The 20,067-nt window shown below is 43.8% G+C and overlaps 3 protein-coding genes across 3 annotated transcripts; 2 read left to right on the forward strand and 1 right to left on the reverse strand.

Annotated features, from left to right (window-relative positions):
• Positions 1-6: 6 nt before the first annotated feature.
• Positions 7-4,676, forward strand: LOC123103539 (cell division cycle 20.2, cofactor of APC complex). The gene is made up of 5 exons (XM_044525155.1): positions 7-383; positions 2,939-3,217; positions 3,317-3,586; positions 3,677-4,267; positions 4,372-4,676. The coding sequence occupies exons 1-5, from the start codon at positions 234-236 to the stop codon at positions 4,510-4,512; spliced, it is 1,431 nt and encodes a 476-aa protein (XP_044381090.1). The 5' UTR covers positions 7-233; the 3' UTR covers positions 4,513-4,676.
• Positions 4,677-8,957: 4,281 nt separating this feature from the next.
• Positions 8,958-17,702, forward strand: LOC123103540 (probable histone acetyltransferase type B catalytic subunit). Its single transcript, XM_044525156.1, has 10 exons — positions 8,958-9,179; positions 10,151-10,192; positions 10,611-10,720; positions 10,883-10,951; positions 15,741-15,779; positions 15,865-15,938; positions 16,022-16,088; positions 16,381-16,459; positions 16,530-16,690; positions 16,885-17,702. The coding sequence occupies exons 1-10, from the start codon at positions 9,101-9,103 to the stop codon at positions 17,554-17,556; spliced, it is 1,392 nt and encodes a 463-aa protein (XP_044381091.1). The 5' UTR covers positions 8,958-9,100; the 3' UTR covers positions 17,557-17,702.
• On the reverse strand, positions 11,814-12,399 carry LOC123103541 (zinc finger BED domain-containing protein DAYSLEEPER). Its single transcript, XM_044525157.1, has 3 exons — positions 12,113-12,399; positions 11,967-12,028; positions 11,814-11,850 (listed from the first exon to the last, which is right to left on the reverse strand). Exons 1-3 carry the CDS (start codon positions 12,303-12,305, stop codon positions 11,824-11,826), a joined length of 282 nt encoding a protein of 93 aa, XP_044381092.1. The 5' UTR covers positions 12,306-12,399; the 3' UTR covers positions 11,814-11,823.
• Positions 17,703-20,067: the final 2,365 nt, after the last annotated feature.

Genomic DNA, 20,067 nt, shown 5'->3' on the forward strand with positions numbered 1-20,067 from the left:
CGTCGACCGTTTCCGTCAAGAAAAGGGGGGAAATCCGTCGAGCATCGAACACCCCAAATCCTCCCAAAACCTCTGGCGGCGAATTCCTCCGTGCCTCCTCGCAACTCGCATCGGTCGCCCCCGTACTCCGGCACGCTCGAACCCTCCGATTTCCCTCGGTCGATTCTTGGATCTCGCCGCGCTGCTGATTGTCTGATCCTTCGGGAGGGGGGGTTCCTCGCTGTCCCTCTTCCATGGAGGCGGCGGGCTCCAGTTCGTCCCGGCCGCCGAAGCGCCGCCGGCCCGGGCTGCGTCCGTCGGCGCCTCTGGAGGTGGCCGGCGCGAGGACGCCGTACATGCCGTCCCTCTGCACCAACTCCAAGAACCCGTCCACCAAATGCTACGTGAGTTGCCGCGCCGGAAACCCCCTTTTCTTGGCTCCTTCGCTTGTTGAATCCCTTGATGGTTGCCGTGCGCTCGCTAGTTCTTGAAAGGAGCCCGTGCTTGCGTCCTGCCTTGCCACGCTTAGGCGATTATTAACGGGATGCCATGAAATTAATTTTCTGAAAGAAATATGACCGCGTATTCCAGTTCTTGGTTATTTGGTGGTTCTTGATGTTGCTAGGGCAAACGATTTGATTAGTGGCTAATCCTAGGCTGTCTTGCTTTAATAATATTGCTTCAGGAAATGTGTGATCGCACCCCAGCTATGGACGTGTTAGCAGTTCTGAATTCAAGGAACGAATATTTATCGCCTTTTGTTATGGGGCTGCTGTTGATTGGTAGCATTGACGATATGTTGTCAGGAAATTGTGCTTGCGTCCTGCCTTGGGATGTTTGGTCATTTCTGAAAGAAATATGGCCCCGTATTCCAGTTCTTGGTTATTTGGTGGTTCTTGATGTTGCTAGGGCAAACGGTTTGATTAGTGGCGAATCCTAGGCTGGCTTGCTTTAATAATATTGTTTTAGGAAATGTGTCATCGCACCCCAGCCATGGACGAGTTAGCAATTCTGAATTCAAGGAACGAATTTTTATCCCCTTTTGTTGTGGGGCTGCTGTTGATTGGTAGCATTGACGATATGTTGTCAGGAAATTGTGCTAACTGAATGAACATATCGTCTTACTAGTGCTGCATCTGTAAGAAGTATGGTCCGTCTTTTTGAGCCAAACTACCTGTGTTCGTACAGTTCCTGCTCAGTGCTTTGTTTGAAAGGACTGCTTGTTGAAACACAAAACACTGTGGTTTCACCTTTTTAAAGCTCGGCGTAATCACTTCATTTGTTGCATAGAATTTGTTAGCCCATTTTGTAACAATTTTTCAAGGTTTATAAACTTGTCCGGCTTTGGACTGCAATGCTCCATTCTAGATCTCATTATTGTTGGTGTTACCAACAACAACCTATTGAAATTGTAAGATCAGTTGATCACAGGGCACCATGCATACTAGTGTTTATTTGAAGAAAAAGATTTGGCCATAGATGGCTAATTCGGTACATTTGTTTAAAAAAGAATAATCATTCATGTCCTGCAAGTTGCTGGTCATAAATTTAAAATTTTTTTACACAAAAAGGTAGAGCATACAAACAATTGAAACGGTAAAAATATCTATTTTTTTAAACACAAGCATCGCAGGACATTTTGAATTTATTTAAAAGGTCGGCATGATTTCTTGATTTTTTTCCTAGCCCCATTTTGTGTTTCATAAATATTTCTAAAGATGTCCACAATTGTATGGCTTTAAAATGCAATGACCTTCTAGGTCTCATTGTTATTGGTATTATCAGCAGTACTATTGAATTTGTATGGAAAGGTACATAGCGGTCCTTTTTTCAGCACTTGATCTGTCGAATAAGAACATTGCCCTCATTCGGTACATACGGTTGTGAAGGAGTAATCCTTCATAAACTGCAGTTTATTTTCGGTAGCTCAGAAAATTGCATTCTCTATGCCAATTGTTTGGATTTACTGCAGTTATTGCTATATCATGTGCCCTTCATTTTAAACATGGAAAAGTCATCCTACACAGCGGTCCTTTTTTCAGCACTTGATCTGTCGAATAAGAACATTACCCTCATTCAGTACATACGGTTGTGAAGGAGTAATCTTTCATAAACTGCAGTTTATGTTCAGTAGCTCAGAAAATTGCATTCTCTATGCCAATTGTTTGGATTTACTGCGGTTATTGCTATATCATGTGCCCTTCATTTTAAACATGGAAAGGTTATCCTACATAGCGGTCCTTTTTTCAGCACTTGATCTGTCGAATAAGAACATTGCCCTCATTTGGTACATACGGTTGCGAAGGAGTAATCCTTCATAAACTGCAGTTTATGTTTGGTAGCTCAGAAAATTGCATTCTCTATGCCAATTGTTTGGATTTACTGCAGTTATTGCTATATCATGTGCCCTTCATTTTAAACATGGATTGGTTGTTTGTTATTTTCACATTGGTGGTATTTTTATTTGATATATTTTCTGCATACATTGATAGTTGCCATAGTTAAAAAAGGCGCGCCTAAGCGAGCGCTTAAGTGCGCCTAGGCTCTAGGCGATAGCAAAACGCCTAGCGCATAACTGCGCTTAATCTGTGCATAAGCATGCACTTTGGTCAGAAATCGCAAGGAGGTGGCAGAACGCACAATTAACGCCTAGCGCTTTTTTGAACTATGATAGTTGTTGTATTCTGCTTAGTAAATAGCCTGCGACATATACCATGAAATAACTATTCATTTTGTTCTGTGTAAACTCCTACTGTATCGTGCCATGTACAGAACTCCTTGTTTCCTTGGATCATAAATTAAACCATGACGCTTTTATGTACGTTCCAGCAAGCACATCACTGCAATATACTAGATGGTGTAATGGTCCTTAACTTTGTGCATAACTTCCCTGAATTTACAATAAATATTTAAAGAAATAGTTATGCCTGATATGTTTATGGGTCTTCTATAATGGCAGGGTGACAGATTCATACCAGATAGGTCAGCGATGGACATGGACATGGCATATTACCTCCTTACGGAACCTAAGAAGGGAAAGGAAAATGAAGCCGTGGTATCACCGGCTAAAGAAGCATACAGGAGGCTTCTTGCTGAGAAACTCCTGGGCAGCAGAACCAGGATTCTTGCCTTCAGGAACAAGCCACCAGAACCGGAAGGGATGCTGCCACAGATTTTATTTGAAACTCCGACTTCCAGTCAGACCAAGCCTACTAAACAGCGCCGAAAGATTCCCCAGGTATGCCAATTGCTTTACTGTTTGTGGATCTTCTGGTTCTTCAGACAACTAGCATTATTCTGTTGGTTACATCATGCTTGGATTGCTTCGTTTTTTCAGTTTGCTGAGAGGACGTTAGATGCCCCTGGAGTGGTTGATGATTACTATCTTAACGTGCTGGACTGGGGAAGCAAAAATTTGGTGTCCGTTGCCCTTGAGAATACCCTGTACTTGTGGAATGCATCTGATAGCTCTACTTCTGAGCTTGTGACTGTTGACGCTGACTATGGTCCCATTACTAGTGTCAGCTGGGCTTGTGAGGGGCAACATATTGCCGTTGGCCTTAACTCTTCTGACATCCAGCTCTGGGATACGAGTTCTAATCGTATGGTTAGTTCTCTTGACACTTTTTTTTCTTGTACTGTAGTGTAAACAAATTGGCTCATACTGATACAAATATATATCTCATAAAATTTGCAGCTGAGAACACTCCGAGGTGTCCATGAGTCAAGGGTTGGTTCACTGGCTTGGAACAGTAGCATCCTGACAACCGGTGGAATGGATGGCAAGATCGTGAACAATGATGTCAGGATGAGATCCCATATGGTTCAGACATACCGAGGGCATGAAGCAGAGGTATGCGGGTTGAGATGGTCAGGATCTTTGCAGCAATTGGCGAGTGGTGGAAACGACAATCTGGTGCACATATGGGATGCATCAATGGCGTCTTCTAATCCATCTCTGGGTCACAATAGATGGCTCCATAGGTTTAGTGACCACTTGTCTGCAGTGAAGGCTCTTGCCTGGTGTCCATTCCAGAGCAATTTACTTGCCTCTGGTGGTGGTGGAAATGATCGATGCATCAAATTCTGGAACACACACACTGGTCTATGTCTGAATTCTGTTGATACTGGGGCCCAGGTATGCGCACTGCTCTGGAATAAGAATGAAAAGGAGCTGTTGAGCGCCTGCGGGTTTGTACAGAAACCACTCACATTATGGAAGTACCCGTCGATGGTTAAATTGGCCGAACTCGAAGGCCACACTTCACGTGTCCTCTGCTTGGCACAGGTATTTATTTCTCTCTCTTGTGGCACCGTATATATGGTAATGATGATTGCTTGCTTATGCTGTTGATATAACATGATTTCTTGGTACTTTTATGTTTGTTGCAGAGCCCCGATGGCCCCACGGTAGCCTCCGTTGCAGCAGATGAGACTCTAAGGTTCTGGAATGTGTTTGGAACTTCTGAAGCACCGAAACCTGCAGCCAAGACCGTACACACTGGAATGTTTAGTTTCAGTCATATCAGATGAAGTTTTATCTGGAATAGGGTTGCGGGTAATCGCCGTATATACTAGTATGAAGAAGCATACAAAAGATGTACATATTCTCTAGTACCTGATCAGCATCCATGTTTTGCGGGAGTTGACCAACTTGGAACTGTAACCATCTTCTGATCTGATTTGCAACTTAACCATCATTTTGTCCAGAGAGAAGTTTACCGCGATTTAGACAAAGCCACCAGGAGAATCACTCTCCTGACGCTAGATTACCTGCAAATATGAGGTCCTAATACATGAATATGCTTTGTCACTTTTGTATGCTGACTCCATCCATGTAGTGTCCTCCTGGATGCCGTCCTAGTGTAATTTTCTCACCTTTGTTTATTTTCCCTGTGATAGTGGAATGACCATGAGTATGTGATAGCATTCCGTTGTTTTCCACGTTGCTTACTGTTTTCTGCTCCTATTGCATTCAAAAGTGTGTTATACTCCCTCCGTCCGAAAGAAATTGTCTCTCAAATGGATGTATCTAACACCAAGTTAATACTAGATATGTCCATTTGAGGGACAGGTTTTCTGGGACAGAGGGAGTAAGGGGCTGTTTGGTTTGTGACTAACTTAGTCAAAGATTGCCACAACTAAGGTTAGGTAAGTTTGACCAACTTAGGTGAGTGTTTGGTTCAAGCCACACCTTAGGTAAGCCACATTTGAATCCCACATGGCATACACACAAAAAGTGTGGCAAGATTCCCTTAGGCTTGCCAACTTGTGGCTCTCATTTTGATGAACTAACCTTAAGCAAATTTGGCAAAAATGTATGGCAAAGTGTGGCAATGCTAGTCCTAGAACCAAACAGCCCTTAACTCTTTGTTTCTGTACTTTTTCCGATAGAAGTTCTAGTCACTTAAAAAACACTACTTAAACTAGATTGTAGAAGATAAGCAAGCCGGTTCGGGCAGCAAGTCCTATTTGAAGATAAGAAGTTGTGTTAATTTTTGCAGGTCTGTATAAAATATGTTAAAGCACAAATATGCTTCATCAGTACAATGAAAATAGTGACATTTGCACCTAAAAAAATTATAATAGTGACATCTAAACCATGTTCTTTATCTTCTTCCAGGATGATTAGTAGTAGGGCCATGTGGACGGATCTTAGTTCCACAATATATATTTCCCTCTTTCCAAATTATTTGTCGCAGAAATGGATAAAAATGGATATATCCAAAACTAAAATACGTTAGATACATCTATTTTCTATGATAAGTAATTCTAGATAGAGGGAGCACATTCCTACACCAACCGAGGACGAAATGGCGAGGAGGAGAGGGGTTTGATTCTACCGTCATGTTGTGTGGATATTAGATCGATTGATGAGTATTGTATTCTAATCGTAGATGAGATCAAGCAATGGGCAATGGCAGGAGCATTAGGGATTGAACGCGGAGCCAGTAATCAAGTGTTGTGCAGGAGAATTAGGGATTGAATGGAAAGAGGAGACGGAATAGGCGGCTGGATAACAGAGGCGTTGGGTGGCGGGAGAGAGGAGACGAAATATGTGACGGGATAACAGAGGCGTTGGGTGAGGATGCATCTCCGGATGCAGAGTATGGCGTTGGTGGCGGCGTGGTAGCACCGGCGGCGAGGGAAAGCGGTGACGGTCGCCGCTAGTTGGTGTGACAGAGGCTGGCCGGACAGCGCACGACGCACCATACAAAGAAAGCCCATGAAGGAATCCTGCGAGCCCAACGTGAGCTCGATCAGCCCTGACTCTAAAGGAATTTTTTTCTATAGAAATTCTATCATATAAAATTCCTCCAAACCAAAGGAGACCTCTCTTTTTTCACATACAGAATGTTGAAATTTTGTTCACTTTCTCGAAAAATGATTCATTTTTAAAATGTTAAACATTTCAAAAAAAAGTTCAAAAAATATCAAATTATCAAATTAAAATCTCTTTCCTGACAAAAATTGCTTATGATTTTGGAAAAATGTTTGTGCTTTCAAACAAATTCAAAAAAATTAAAAAATGTTCGCGTTTCAAAAAAGTTTTCAAACTTTTTAACAAATGTTTTTCGTGTTTTTTGAAAAACTAAATGAAGGAGTAAAACTAAATGAAGGAGTAAAAAAAAAAAACTTCCCTAGAACAATCGGCTTGCTTGCCGACCCGCTTGGTGGAAATGATCTATTTGATTGGAAGAGTGAGGAGAAACAAAAGGGTATACACTTACTGATGGCGGTGGTGGGTATTTTCCCCTCAACTTCAGCTTGTAGAGTCTTTTGGAGCACCCCTGAAGAGCTTCACAAAAAATTAGGAGTTGTATCACAAATTCTAGTTTTTGCAGAGTGGCGAAATGTGGAGCTACCCTATTTGTCTTGCGTTTTCTAGGGTGGAGCTAAATTTTAAGGAGCATAGTAGTCCCTTAGTTTCCAGATCCTATGTTTCTAACATGTATCCTTGTAAACATTCCAATGCAACAAAGTTCTCCCGTCAGGCAAAAAAAAAAAAGATTTCTCACGCCAGATACTAGCTCGAGCATTAATGATTGAGCAGATTTTTCTAACGCAAGGCAAAAACTTTACCTATTACGTTAATTAAGAGGACGGTTGTTGCTCGGTTAATTGTGGAAACTAACAAAAACCCGATACATGTAAGGCCAGACCCACTCAAACTCCACGGGATAAGCCCACCATTGTGAGCGACGTTGCCAACCGCACAAAAATAAACTAAACAGTACAAACCACTCCGCCGAACAAGTCAACCTTTCACCACCGCCGGAGAGAATAAGTCGAGACTACTATGCAAGGAGCATTCTCGGGAATCTACCGAGGTGAATAAGGCGTGACATCTATGATTGAGCAGGGTTCACTTCGGTAGAATGATATTAAAATTCATCTTTGACTTGACTTAACTTGGCTGGAGTATTCAGATGATTAATTATCACTATGGCTTTACTTTTGTGTAAGTTCCGGAGTTCAGTTGACTGCCCGAAAGATTCATAATTCTTTTGTATCGGATCAGCATAAAGTATGATTGCTTCCATACTTATTAGCGACCGGTCTCAGTTGTTTAGAAAAATGGAAGTAAAAAAAGGAGTATTGGTATAATTAAGGCTCCTTTGAATCTCAAAGGATTTTCATATGAATTTTGGAGGATTAGAATCTTGGGAATATTCCAATGTTGCTTGTTTTATTCATAGGAATGGATCCTATAGGAATTTTTCCTAAGGACTTTTTGTTACTTCCTATAGGTTTTCTAGCATACACTCAAATCTCTTTGAAAGAAATTCTTTATTTTTTCTATGATGCAATCAAACAATCCAAAATCACATGGCATTGAGATGAACATGACATTTCAATCCTATGTTTGTCATATCCCGTGTTTTTAGAATCCTGCAAATCAAAGAGGCCCTTACTAGTGACCAATCCATTAGTTGGTTATAAGATGTTTCTGATGTATTCAAAAGCTAAGAAGTTTGAAAAACCTAACTGGTCGTTATTTGGTTGCTTAGACGAACAGAACACAAAGAGACAGCCAATCGAAAATACACGACAATACAATGATAAGCTGCAATGGTCTGCTATCAAAGGTGAAGGTCTTAAAAGTTAAAAAGTAAACATAACAAAATTGGTGATGAATAGACAATATACATTTTTAAAGTCTTTGGATCTATAATAAAATATAAAATGTAACAACAGTACAAAGATTCCTAGAGTTAACAAAAATTGCAACCGACCACCCAATAACAACTACAATACAAATACTAAAACGAGTCGAAGACACATCGCTGTCATCCTTCTTCCTCACCGGACTTGTGCAAATCTTGTTGTAGTTCACAATCAAAAAGTTATCGTGCTAAGACTTCAAAGGACCAGTGCACTAAAACAATATACATCGCCGATGAAGAAAAATATAGATTGAAAAAACCAAACATGTAAACACATCAATGACAAGAAACACCAGTCGATTCCAGATGGATCCGTGAAAACAAACACCGACCGTATCTAAATAGATTGGGTGTGTCTAGGGCACATCTAGATGTGCTATAGTTATTGCACATCTATGTAAGTGAATCAAGCATAAAGAGAAAAGGGAAAAAGAGAAAGAAAATATTCATACGAATCTCAATGTAAAATCAATGATATGACTTAGATGTGCAATACTTATGGCACATCTAGATGTGCTTTAGCAAAACTGAAATAGATTTGCCGAAGACCAAATCGGACCGAACCTAAAAAAGATAAACGCACCTCTACGTGCCCTACGAGTCGGAGCAGAGAAAGAACATCGAGGACTATTCTCCGCCAGACTACGAAAAGAGATGGCTCTTGCCCTACTCACGACCAGCAAGCCAGGGGAAGAGGGGAGGGGCCAACGGTGAGATCTGGCGTGGGAGCAAAGGCCACTTCGAAAAGAAAAGAAGAAGAAGATAGTGAATTCCTAATCTACCCCTGGCTGTCTCACTTGTTGTCGCCAAGAGGCGGGCACTCCGCAGCAATTCCCCATTTCCCGCCTCCCCCCTTCCGCCATCTCCCGCGTCTTCTCCTCTCCAAACCCCGAAACCCTAGAGCCCCCCTCGACCCCCCGCCTCCGCCTCCGCCACCGGATCGGCAGCCACCCATGGCTCTCAAGCAGAAGGGGAGCGACGCCGCCGCCGCCGACACCAGCAAGCGCCGCCGCGTCGGCTTCGCCGGCATCGGTACGCAACCCCGCCTTTCCCCCACATCCTCTCTCGATTCGTAGATTTGGTTCTCGAGGTCGGGGTTCGTGCTCGGGCTACGGCCTGATGTTCCCGCGAGCGTGTTGTTAGATTCAGGCGCGCTTCCGCGTAGGCTCGTAGACACACGCACACGGGGCCACTCAGCTGGGAGAGACTGAGGTGCCCTCAGTCGAGGTGTTTGTGCCGCTGTATTCGTGTTCCGCTGGATTCAGACGGAGTGGCCTTTCTTCTCCGGGCAATATCAGTGTGCTTCGTTTTTTTCTCTCTCTTCATTTTGTTCTGTGTTAGTCAACAGGGGGAGTGACCTTGCCAACATATTTGGTTTCGACACTGGACAGTTCTGTGTGGTCAATTCCGATGGGAGGCTGCGCATTCCTCAATCGTTTTATTTCGTACTTATGGACTTGTTGGACTGGTTATTTTTGCATGGTTACTTTCAGCATGTCAAAGGATTAAGATGGGCACTGCACATTGCGTGAGAACTTCATATCCTCGTTAGTTTGCATACGAAATCGCTAGCTGTTTGACCTGTTAATTATGGTGATGAGTGGTACAATAAACTGTTTATTTGTTTATGATTGTATTGGCCTGTAGAAACAGGAAGAGCAATCACTCCATTTTTATTGTATCGGGCTTGTAGAGCTATTGTTTACATTTGTTACTCATGGTGCAGCCGTGTTCATCTCTGATGCGCGTTTCAGCCAGTGGCGGATCCAGTGGGGGTGACATGGGTGCCATGGCATCCCCTCCAAAATACATTTTTTTATATTTTAACCTATACTAATTAGGCTAACATGTGTCTATTAGCAGTGCTCAAATGCATTTGTGTAAGGTTGGCAGCCCCTATGAGGCCTTTCTAGATCGGGCACTGATTTCAGTGCTTCTAGGTAATTTGTTTTGTATAGGTACATGGCCAAATTTAATGCTATCTCTTTTTACATGTTCAACAGATGCTGGAACTGAAGCGAATGAATGCATGCAAGTGTTTATTGGTATGAAATTGCTTTCCTTAGTCCCATCTGGTGTGCAGTATCTTGGCAGCAAGCATTAGTCTCTACTTTCTAGTTCCTGTTGTGCAATTTCAAACTATCCTACATAGCTTGGAATTACAGAGGGAATTTTGTAGCAGTAACTTAGTCTATCATCATTGAGGAGAAAAATACAAGCATCTTTGGTGTACTAAAAGTTCATGCGAAAAACATTATATAGTGTAAGAATGGCATTTTTCACCATTCCATGTAACATCATTCTAAATTACGAGCCTTTCATATCTAGTTGCCAAATTTAATTAACTGCAATAAAGCAAAGAATTATGCCTGCAGGGTTTCAAACTAGGCTCAGTGAATATATAATCTTGTTATTTTCGCTTCTTCAGATCCTTAATGTATTTTGTTATTGGCATTACTACAGCAAGAAACCCTGACGAGGTGGGCTCAGCAGACAGCACTCCCATCGAGCCATTTGACCTAAACCATTTCTTTGGTGAAGATGGCAAGATATATGGCTACACAAATCTCAAGGTAGAAAGCAAAATTATGATTTCTTATCTGTAGATAGTCTTACGATAAAAAAGACAGGCTCTTCAACCCATGATATTTTTATTTCAATGTTTAAGTTTCACATGCTTGTAATTTGCAATATGGGATGCTATTTGTTTATGTCTGATATATCACTTGGTGCAGATCAATGTGTGGATAAGTGCTATATCATTTCATGCATATGCCGAGATTTCATTCCAGGAAACATCTGATGTGAGTACTATTTTGCAAGTATTGGTTATTCTATTGTGATATTTTGAGACTTCTATAAGAAATTACATCTGTCATGAATTGTAGCTTTGCCTACAGAACCTCAGATAATTTGTATGCTTGTTACCCCAGTCATTACCATTTATTGCAATGTGTTTCTTAATTTTAACCTCATGTAATTTTATTTTATCGTAAGAGTATCCGAGTATGTATGGTTAGTGGCTACCAGTATATATTTGTTATGACTGAGTATGTATGCTTGGGCGAGAGCCGAGAGTAAACCCGGGCATCTCTCGGGCCGGGCCGGGTTTCGGGCCGGGCTCAAAAAAGCCCGATGCTGAGATGTGAAGCCCGAGCCCGAAAAAAAGCCCGAGAAAATTCGCGTTTACAAGCCCGAGCCCGGCCCGGCTGAAAAGCCCGAAGCCCGAAGCCCGGCCCGAAGCCCGACAACTCCTGATCCTGATGTACAGCAAGTTACAGAATCAACATCATATGTACAAAACAGCAGCATATGCACACAAAACAGCAGCATATGCACACAAAACAGCAGCATATACATATTTCACAAAAGAGCTCTGCATTGCACAAAACAGCAGCATATGCATATACATAATTACATATACATGTAATGCATTCATTACATAACAGCAGCATATTTCTCAAGCCAAAGACATAAGCAACATAGTTCAACAAGTCCGCAACATACTTTCGAAGTTTTGATAAGCCCACAACAGCACAACATAGTTCAACAAGTCTGATTACATAACAGCATATCAAATAACAAGTCCATTACATAATAAAGATATCAAATAGCAAGTTCAAACTTCAAAGCCACAAGTTGATGACTCTTTTGAATCCATCTCTTCCTTATTCCATCAAGCTATCTCAACTTCATCATTTTCCTGGATGAAAGCACAAGTTGAAAATAAGGAAGACAGGAATGGCATGAAGCAGGAAAGCAAGTTTGATATCAACAAACAAGACAAGATACTAAAGGAGTGCATGAATGAATACAAACCGAATCTGAAGATAACTCATTTGCATGAGAACTTGAAGGTCCACCTCCTGTAGTGCTCATTTCTACAAAACAAACAATACAAGAATCAATGGTAATGTGTGCAATGGTGATGTTAATATGAAACAACAATAGACGCTTAATTGTACCTTCACTCTGAGACATCTTCCAACGATACCAATCTTGGAGACACATTAAAGCCTCGATGGTCTTAGGCTTAAGTGAAGCTCGGTTAGGTGTTATAACTTTGCGACTCATGCTAAAGGCTTGTTCCGAAGCAACACTAGAAATGGGGACAGCAAGAATATCCCGAGCCATTGATGCAAGCTCAGGGTATCGCATAGATGATTTGCTCCAAAATTCCAAGACATTCAACTCGTCATTCAATTTTCTAGGAGTTTCTTCCAAATAAAGATCCAATTGAGACCTCTCTACATTTGTCCGTTGAGATTGAATGTAACTCTCGTAGTCATCGAACATATCAGAACCATCTCCCCTACTTCCCCTACTGTTTGTAGCACCATGTGATGGTGTTTGACTAACAGCAGCACCACTATATTCAGCAAACAAACTCTCCAAAGTTTTCTTAACTTCATGCATCCGACGTTGTGCCTCGTCAGGGGCATAAAGTTTTCCATAACAGTAGCTAACAAAACCAAGCTTGCAACGGGGATCAAGGACAGCAACACAAGACAAGAAGACATTATAATCAGCCCAATATTTATCAAACTTCTCTTTCATTGGAACTAACATTGGTGCCATGAACTCATGCCCTTCACTAAATGCCTTCAAGACACATGATTGAACCAAGAACACACACTGGAAATACAAATTGGAGGTAGGATACTTTGTCCCAGACAATGTGCACGTCACTTTATAAAATGTTTTCAAGAAATCATGCATGATACGAACCTTTTCCCATTCATCATGAGTAAGAGAGAAGTTTGACTTGAATATGCCATCCCTATTACCAAACCACAGTAATGCATCCTTGAAATACAAAGCATTCTCAAGCATTGTGTATGTTGAATTCCAACGGACGGGCATATCTACTCTCAGCCTTTTATCTTCATTCAAATGGTAAATGTTCTTGGCAGTTTCATAGAACTTGTGAATACGATTGCTAGATATTTTGATATATTGAATGCCCTCTAATCTTGTCAACAGATTTATCAATAAGTTTCAAACCAGCTTGGACAATCAGATTTAATATGTGTGCACAACATCGGACTTGAAAGAAAGTTCCAAACAATGGTAACACACCTTTAGGCAGCAATGTAGTTCTCAAAGTGTTGATCATCGAATCATTGTATGCAGCATTATCAAGAGTCATGCACATTATTTTGGTATCAACCTTCCACTCACGAAAACATAAATGGACTTCATCAGCAATTGTAGCCCCATCATAAGGTGGATTCAACTTTTTAAACCATATTATCCTTTTGTTCAGTCTCCAAGCATCATCAACATAATGACAAGTAATACAAATATAACTAAACTTTGTCACATCTGATTTCCAATTGTCCGTGGTGAAGCTAACTCTACCACGGCTATTGCTTATAGTTTCTCTCAATTCAGTCCTCTCTCTTTCAAACATTGCCATGATATCCCTTTTAATTGTGTACCGACTAACAATCTTAAACTGAGGACAAGCAGCACCAATCATTTTTTTGAACCCCACTTCTTCTATGACACTAAATGCATGTGAACCCCCAACTAGGAACATAGAGATTGCAACTCTAATAGTTTCCATGTCCAACTTTGTGTTCCTAACTGAATGTGAGCCATCCGCATTCTTTTCAGTTTTCAGAAAAAAGTTGTTCACTTCATGAGTATTATGTGGATGCACGTTAGCAGTATGCCTTAACAAATGAGATGTTCCATTTTTCGAACTTGCTCTAAGTATGGCTTTACAAGTTTTGCACTGAGCAAATACTTGATCAGGATCAGGTTGTTCAATCAAAGTGAAGTTATCCCATGCTTTTGACCTTAATTTTGGCGCAGGATTAACCTGTGGTCCGGGTGGTGGCGGTGGTGGTGGCGGTGGTTGCTGATTCGCTTCATCTCCATCGGATGGCTCATTAGTTCTTGCACGCCGTCCGTTACGTCCTGCTGGAGCCTGTTGATTCAACCTTGCCCGCTTGCTGCGAGTGCGAGGTGCCGCGGCAGTACGAGCAGGGGCAGCCGGACAAGGAACGGGAGCAGCTACAACGATCTGGTCCGATCTTGCACTTGTAGCAATATTCTCCTGATCACCATCGGCTTCATAATCCACGTCTTCCTCCTCGTGATATTCCTCACTTAGACTCCACAAACTAGTCATGGCTGCCAAAAAACACAATAAATATGCTCAGACTAGCACTTACACAGATCGTTCAGAGAAGGAGCATACTACACATTAAGGAGACAGAAGATTCAGAGAAGGAGAAGAAGTACAGGAGATCTCATACCTGATGGTCACACGCCGACCAGTGAGCGCCGATGCAGTGAGTCGCGGAGCAGTGGACGTGGTCGCCGTCGGGTCCAGGAAGGTGCGGCGCCGTCGGGTCGAGAAGGTGCGGCGTCGTCGGGTCGAGGAAGGTGCGGCGCTGTCAGGTGGGTGCGGCGCCGTCGGGACGAGGAAGCTGCGCCGCCGCTCGTTAGATCGGGATGGGGAGGGAACAGAGCTCGTCAGGTTGGGGTAGGGAGAGAGCACCACGGCCGCGCCATAGCAGGATCTGGCCGCCACCGGTGGAGCAGTGTGGGACTCGGGGTCGGGGAGGGTTGGGGACGGCCGGACGGGGTAGTCGTCTCTCGTCTGGGACTCGGGGAGGGTTGGGGACGGCCGGACGGGGCTGTGTGTGCGGGTGCGGGGAGGGGATAGGAGTTAGGGTTTGTGTATTGGGCTGAGGGCGCTGGGCTTTCGGTTGGGCTGGGGGTGTCTAGTGTGCATTCGAGTTTTTCAGCGAAGGTTCGGGCCGGGCTGGGCTTTGCTTCGGGCTAATTTTGGAGCCCGAGCCCGGCCCGAAAATACAAACCTGTCTATTTCTGAAGCCCAAGCCCGGCCCGAGACAGAAGCCCGGCCCGGCCCGGCCCGGGTTTTTCGGGCCGGGCTCGGGCCGGGTTGCCGGGCCGGGCTGCCCACGCCCGGGTTTAGCCGAGAGTAGTACTAGGATCGGTGACCTCCTGGGAAGTCCTCGTGTTGCATCCCCTTTTTAATGAGTTGGTTGTGAGATCTTATGGGTTTCACCTCTAACCTACCCCAACTTGTTTGGGACTAAAGGCTTGGTTGTTGTTGTTGACCTAAACCTGAAGCATTTCGTTTTCATCTGCTAAAAATACTTGCTGAATTACTGTAACAGCATGTTGCGTTTAATATGCTTTATAACTGGCACCTCGTGTTCCATTTGCAACCGTAATGGAATATGATGTAGCTATTTTGATGCTGCTATTTAATAGCATGTACTCCCTCTATAACTTAATATAATACGTTTTTAGACACTATGACAGTGTCAAAAAACGTCTTATATTAAGTTATAGAGGTAGTATTTGCCATGCTTTTACATGATTTCACCAGAATGGAAATCTTCATTTTGTTAATTGCATTCATTCTGTGTAACCATTAATCAACACCACTACGACTTCAATTTCAGTAATGTTTTCTGTCTATGAATGACTCAGTGAGTTAATCCTGGATTTGAAACTTCACTTGTTTTGTATTTATTAGTAATGGCAACTAAGCATTTCCTGATTTTCTCAAGCTATCAAATATCATACAATCAACTAAATTTCTTTCAGGGAGGGAAAGGGATCACAGATGTAAAGCCTGTCCTTCAGGTAAGATCTGCCTGTTTAGAATATCTGTTGTAATTAAAGAAACTTCCATGTGCATGATCTAAGACTCGTTTATTCTTTTTGACAGAACATTTTCGGGGAAAACCTAGTAGAAAAAGATGAATTTCTGGAGGCATTCTCAAAGGAATGCCAGTGCATCAGGTACCTTTATTTGTAGAGCTCGGCCATAGATCATTTCTTTACTGCTCCTGGAAGCAGGCAGAACTTATTTCAAACTTCTGCAGTGATGTTGTGAAGAATGGTAATTCCATTAAACATGATGCATCAGATGAAGATGATCTGTCAGTTCAGGTAGGTATTTTTGTTGTCCCGTTGCGCGATTGATGCTTTTTGTTAACTTAGTTATGAATTCAGCATGCAAACTGAAGTCCTTAAAATACATGTTTTCCTATCAAGTGCTATTACTTAATACTAAGATGCAATTTTTTGCATCGATGCTTCTAAAAAGTAAAGGTTAATGTAATTGTGAGAACGAATGGTTATGTGGTTTAGGTCGTTTACTTTAATGACAGTTTGCATTCAATCCATTGCCATTCTTTGGGGTTGCATATGTACTGAAATTGATCTCCTTTTCTATTGTCAGATTGTTCGAGTTGAACTCCAAGGTGCTGCTGCATACCTTTATTCACGTTTGGTATCACTTGTTCTGCTTCTGGTTGAAGGTAACTGAAAGTGTTAGAGTATAGTGGTCGGTTATATTTGGAACCCTTTTCTAACATCATCACACTCTAGGTTCCACACCTATAGATATCACGGAACATGGATGGCAAATGCTCCTTGTAGTGAAGAAGGCAGAGCTTGAGTCATCTGCTTCAAAATTTCAGTTGCTAGGCTTTGCAGCTGTCCACCATTTTTATCATTACCCTGAGAGCACTCGCTTGCGTATCAGTCAGGTTGGTATTGCAGCTTTTACTGTCTATTTCTTCATGTGTCTGCATCGTTGTTTAAAGCAAGCTCATATACATTTTGTTGTTTCCAATGTTTGAACCGACATGAACATAATTGCATAACCTGATTTTTGGAAAATAAAGTTGGTTTTGGACTCTACTTTGGATGTTGGCTGATATGTTTCTTTTACTTTAATCAGATACTGGTCTTACCACCTTATCAGGGTGAAGGGCACGGCCGTCGTCTTCTTGAGGCAATCAATTCTATTGCAGAATCCGAGAACATGTATGACGTAACTATCGAAGACCCTTCTGATTACCTGCAGTATGTACGTTCGTCCATCGACTGTCTCCGTCTCCTCACCTTTGAGCCAATCAAGCCTGCACTTGGTGCTATGGTCTTGTCTCTAGAACAGACCAACCTGTCTAAAAGAACTCGCAGTTCGATAATGGTTCCGCCGGCTGACCTGGCCGAGACCGTGCGGCAGAAGCTGAAGATCAACAAGAAGCAGTTCCTGCGGTGCTGGGAAATTCTGATCTATCTACACCTTGACGCCGAAAACCTCAAGTGCATCGACAACTTCAGGGCCTGCATCTACGACCGCACCAAAGGTGAGCTGCTCGGTGGCGCCTCTGGAACCAACGGGAAGCGGCTTGTCCAAGTGCCCACTAGTTTCGATGAGGACACGTCATTTGCTGTGTTCTGGACAAAGGAGGGCGGGGACGAAGATAATCAGACAGTCCAGCAGCAGCCGGAAGATCTCGCCACTCAGGAGCAGCAGCTAAATGAATTGGTGGACAATCAAATGGAAGAGATTGCTGAGGTCGCCAAGAACGTTGCCTCACGCGTTAAGGATAAATTGGCTGCTTGATGACGTGAGATCTTGTAGCTCGTTGGTAGAAAGTTGGAAAATTTCTTGACCAGAGGTTATCCTCGACGTGGAGAACTATGCAATGCGGATTTTCTGTTTTGAGAATGTTATATTGTTATACTGTTTCAACTTAGTAACCGTACCAACTGATGTTATTTGAGTGAAAAACAAATAGGAAAAAACGCCAGAACTTGCAATATCATGCCAGGTACCAACCCCCAAAATCACTAATTAAGAACATCTCTAGCAAATCCCTTAGGTTTGGTGAACTATGCTTTTTGGGCTGATTTATGGGACGGCGACTCGCGGGATTTGCTAGAGATGCTCTACGGAGCACTCCTTGCAATGGTCCTCCCACCTCTCAAGGTTGCCGACAAGTGATGCATTGTTGCAATTTGGGAGTTTCCTTTTTTTTAGATTTGTTTATTCAAAATGTTTAATCTTTTATACCGTGCATCCAAATTTTAAACCGCTTTTACTGTTGGATTCCTCGCATGGAGATTTTTAAAACTAGATCCCATGTTGTTAGCTTTTGATAAAAAAGAAAATTCACGAAAAAAACAGACGAAAAATAAATAGGAAACATGTTTTTTTCCTTTTCGAAAGAGGCACGACATGCCTCTTGTAGAAGCAAATCAGTGCCTCCATGAGAAATAAACCCGTGCCTCTCGCACAAGAGGCACGGCTGTGCCTCGTGAAAAAAAATGCGTTTTTTCGTTTTCGAGAGGCACGCCTCTTGCAAAAGCAAATCCGCGCCACTCCGGAAGCAAACCCGTGCCTTTTACGGAAGAAAAACATTTTTTCATTTCCGAAAGGCACGACCATGCCTCTCGCGAAAGCAAATCCGCGCCCCTCGCGAAAGCAAAAAAAAGTGTTTTTTCATGATTTTTTAAAAATTGTCCAAAAGGTAAGAAAGACCGTGAAAACCCGAAAAGCCAAAAAACAGGGGAAAAACATCTAAAAAGGCGAAAACGTGTTTCTCTCGTACACGCACGCGAGGCATTGGGCTCTAACTGAACCCGGGCGATTGCACTGCAGGCTACATGTTACTGAACCCGAGCGATCGAGCCGGTTGGGGCTGGATGAACAGGACCCCGTGGAGGGCAGGATGAACAGGACCACCCCGTGGAGGGCTGGATGAACAGTAGAAGGTGGAGGGCTGGATGAACAGTAGCCCGTGGAGGGGTGGTTGAACAGGAGCCCGTGGAGAGGACTGGTTGAACAGTAGCCGGTGGAGTAGCGCGCGGTGGAGGCTGGATGAACAGGAGCCCATGGATGAACAGTCGCAGGTGGAGGCTGGAGGTGGTTGACGGTGGATGAACAGTAGGCCGTGGAGGCTGGAGGGGGTCGACGGTGGAGATGAACAGTATCCCGTGGAGTCCCGTTTTGCAGCACGCCACACCCCTCCCGATGAACAGGACCCCCGTTTTGACCGTAGTGCTCCAACACAAGTCCGTTTCCTCCGTTTTGCGGTACGCCACACCCCTCCCAATCAACAGGACCCCCATTTCGACCGTAGGAGGTCCGTTTCCTTCGTTTTGTGGCACCCCAGACCCCTCCCGATGAACAGGATCCTGTTTCGACCGTGGTCGGTCGAACACAAGGCCGTTTCCTCCGTTCTGCGGTACGCCAGGCCTCGTTTCCATCAGCTGTTCCGTCCAAGCCCTCCCGATGAACACGACGACGCATTCCATTCTGACCCAGCCGGTTGGATCCCCATGAACACAACGACGATGTTGTTTCTCCGTTCCGACCCAGCCATGTACACGAGCCCTGGCCTTACGTATGCACGAGTAGGCGTTCGAGTCCCTGCCCGTATGTACGTACGTGGCCGTATTTTCTTTCTTGCACACTAGCCGCTGTACGTACGTGTACATGCTACGTGCGCGCCTCTACTACGACACGTGCGCGCCTCTACATCGACCAGTATGTACGTACACGTTCGCAACCAGAATGACAACGCTACGTACGCTTCGACTAGGTGGGTCCCGACTGTCAGGCACTTCCTTGCGTGCGAAGATGTAGCTGGTGGGTCCCAGCAGTCAGGGGGCAAATCATTTTTTTGCCCGGACGCACTTCCTTGCGTGTGAAGATGTAACTGGTGGGTCCCAACAGTCAGGGGAAAACATTTTTTCACGAAATATGGTGGCCCGTCCGGTGGGTCCTCGCTGTCAGGTGGAGGAATAATTATTTTGCACGTAATAAGGAGGCACTTCCTTGGTGCGGCCGTGGACCCAGCTGTCAGCCTCTCCACGTACAGTCCACGTCCGATGGAAGCCGTTCCTTGACTACGTTGACCACTCCGCGCCGAGAGCACCAGGGCGGTGGACGACGACGAGGCCTAGGAAGGGGACGACGCAGAGCTGGGGAATACGGCGAGGCCTGGGAAGGGGACGACGCAGAGCCGGGGAAGACGCGACAGTGGAAGCCCACACAGAGAGGAGTACGAGGGTTCACTGGTTCGGCCGCGGTGTGAGGCTGCCGTCGCCGTAGAATAACAGGGGGTGTGGG

Source organism: Triticum aestivum, chromosome 5A (assembly GCF_018294505.1).
Source record: "Triticum aestivum cultivar Chinese Spring chromosome 5A, IWGSC CS RefSeq v2.1, whole genome shotgun sequence".
Taxonomy (NCBI): domain Eukaryota; kingdom Viridiplantae; phylum Streptophyta; class Magnoliopsida; order Poales; family Poaceae; genus Triticum; species Triticum aestivum.

What these genes read in the sequence shown, in the direction of transcription:
- LOC123103539 (XM_044525155.1), top strand. Translation starts at nt 234, where the DNA reads ATGGAGGCGGCGGGCTCCAGTTCGTCCCGGCCGCCGAAGCGCCGCCGG. An exon ending in AGCGCCGAAAGATTCCCCAG is followed by an intron (nt 3,218 to 3,316) that starts GTATGCCAATTG and finishes TCGTTTTTTCAG; the next exon opens with TTTGCTGAGAGGACGTTAGA. An exon ending in ATACGAGTTCTAATCGTATG is followed by an intron (nt 3,587 to 3,676) that starts GTTAGTTCTCTT and finishes TAAAATTTGCAG; the next exon opens with CTGAGAACACTCCGAGGTGT.
- LOC123103540 (XM_044525156.1), top strand. Translation starts at nt 9,101, where the DNA reads ATGGCTCTCAAGCAGAAGGGGAGCGACGCCGCCGCCGCCGACACCAGC. An exon ending in CATTCCAGGAAACATCTGAT is followed by an intron (nt 10,952 to 15,740) that starts GTGAGTACTATT and finishes AATTTCTTTCAG; the next exon opens with GGAGGGAAAGGGATCACAGA. An exon ending in AAGATGATCTGTCAGTTCAG is followed by an intron (nt 16,089 to 16,380) that starts GTAGGTATTTTT and finishes TTCTATTGTCAG; the next exon opens with ATTGTTCGAGTTGAACTCCA.
- LOC123103541 (XM_044525157.1), bottom strand. Translation starts at nt 12,305, where the DNA reads ATGCGATACCCTGAGCTTGCATCAATGGCTCGGGATATTCTTGCTGTC. An exon ending in GAAGATGTCTCAGAGTGAAG is followed by an intron (nt 12,029 to 12,112) that starts GTACAATTAAGC and finishes TTTGTTTTGTAG; the next exon opens with AAATGAGCACTACAGGAGGT. An exon ending in ATGAGTTATCTTCAGATTCG is followed by an intron (nt 11,851 to 11,966) that starts GTTTGTATTCAT and finishes GCTTTCATCCAG; the next exon opens with GAAAATGATGAAGTTGAGAT.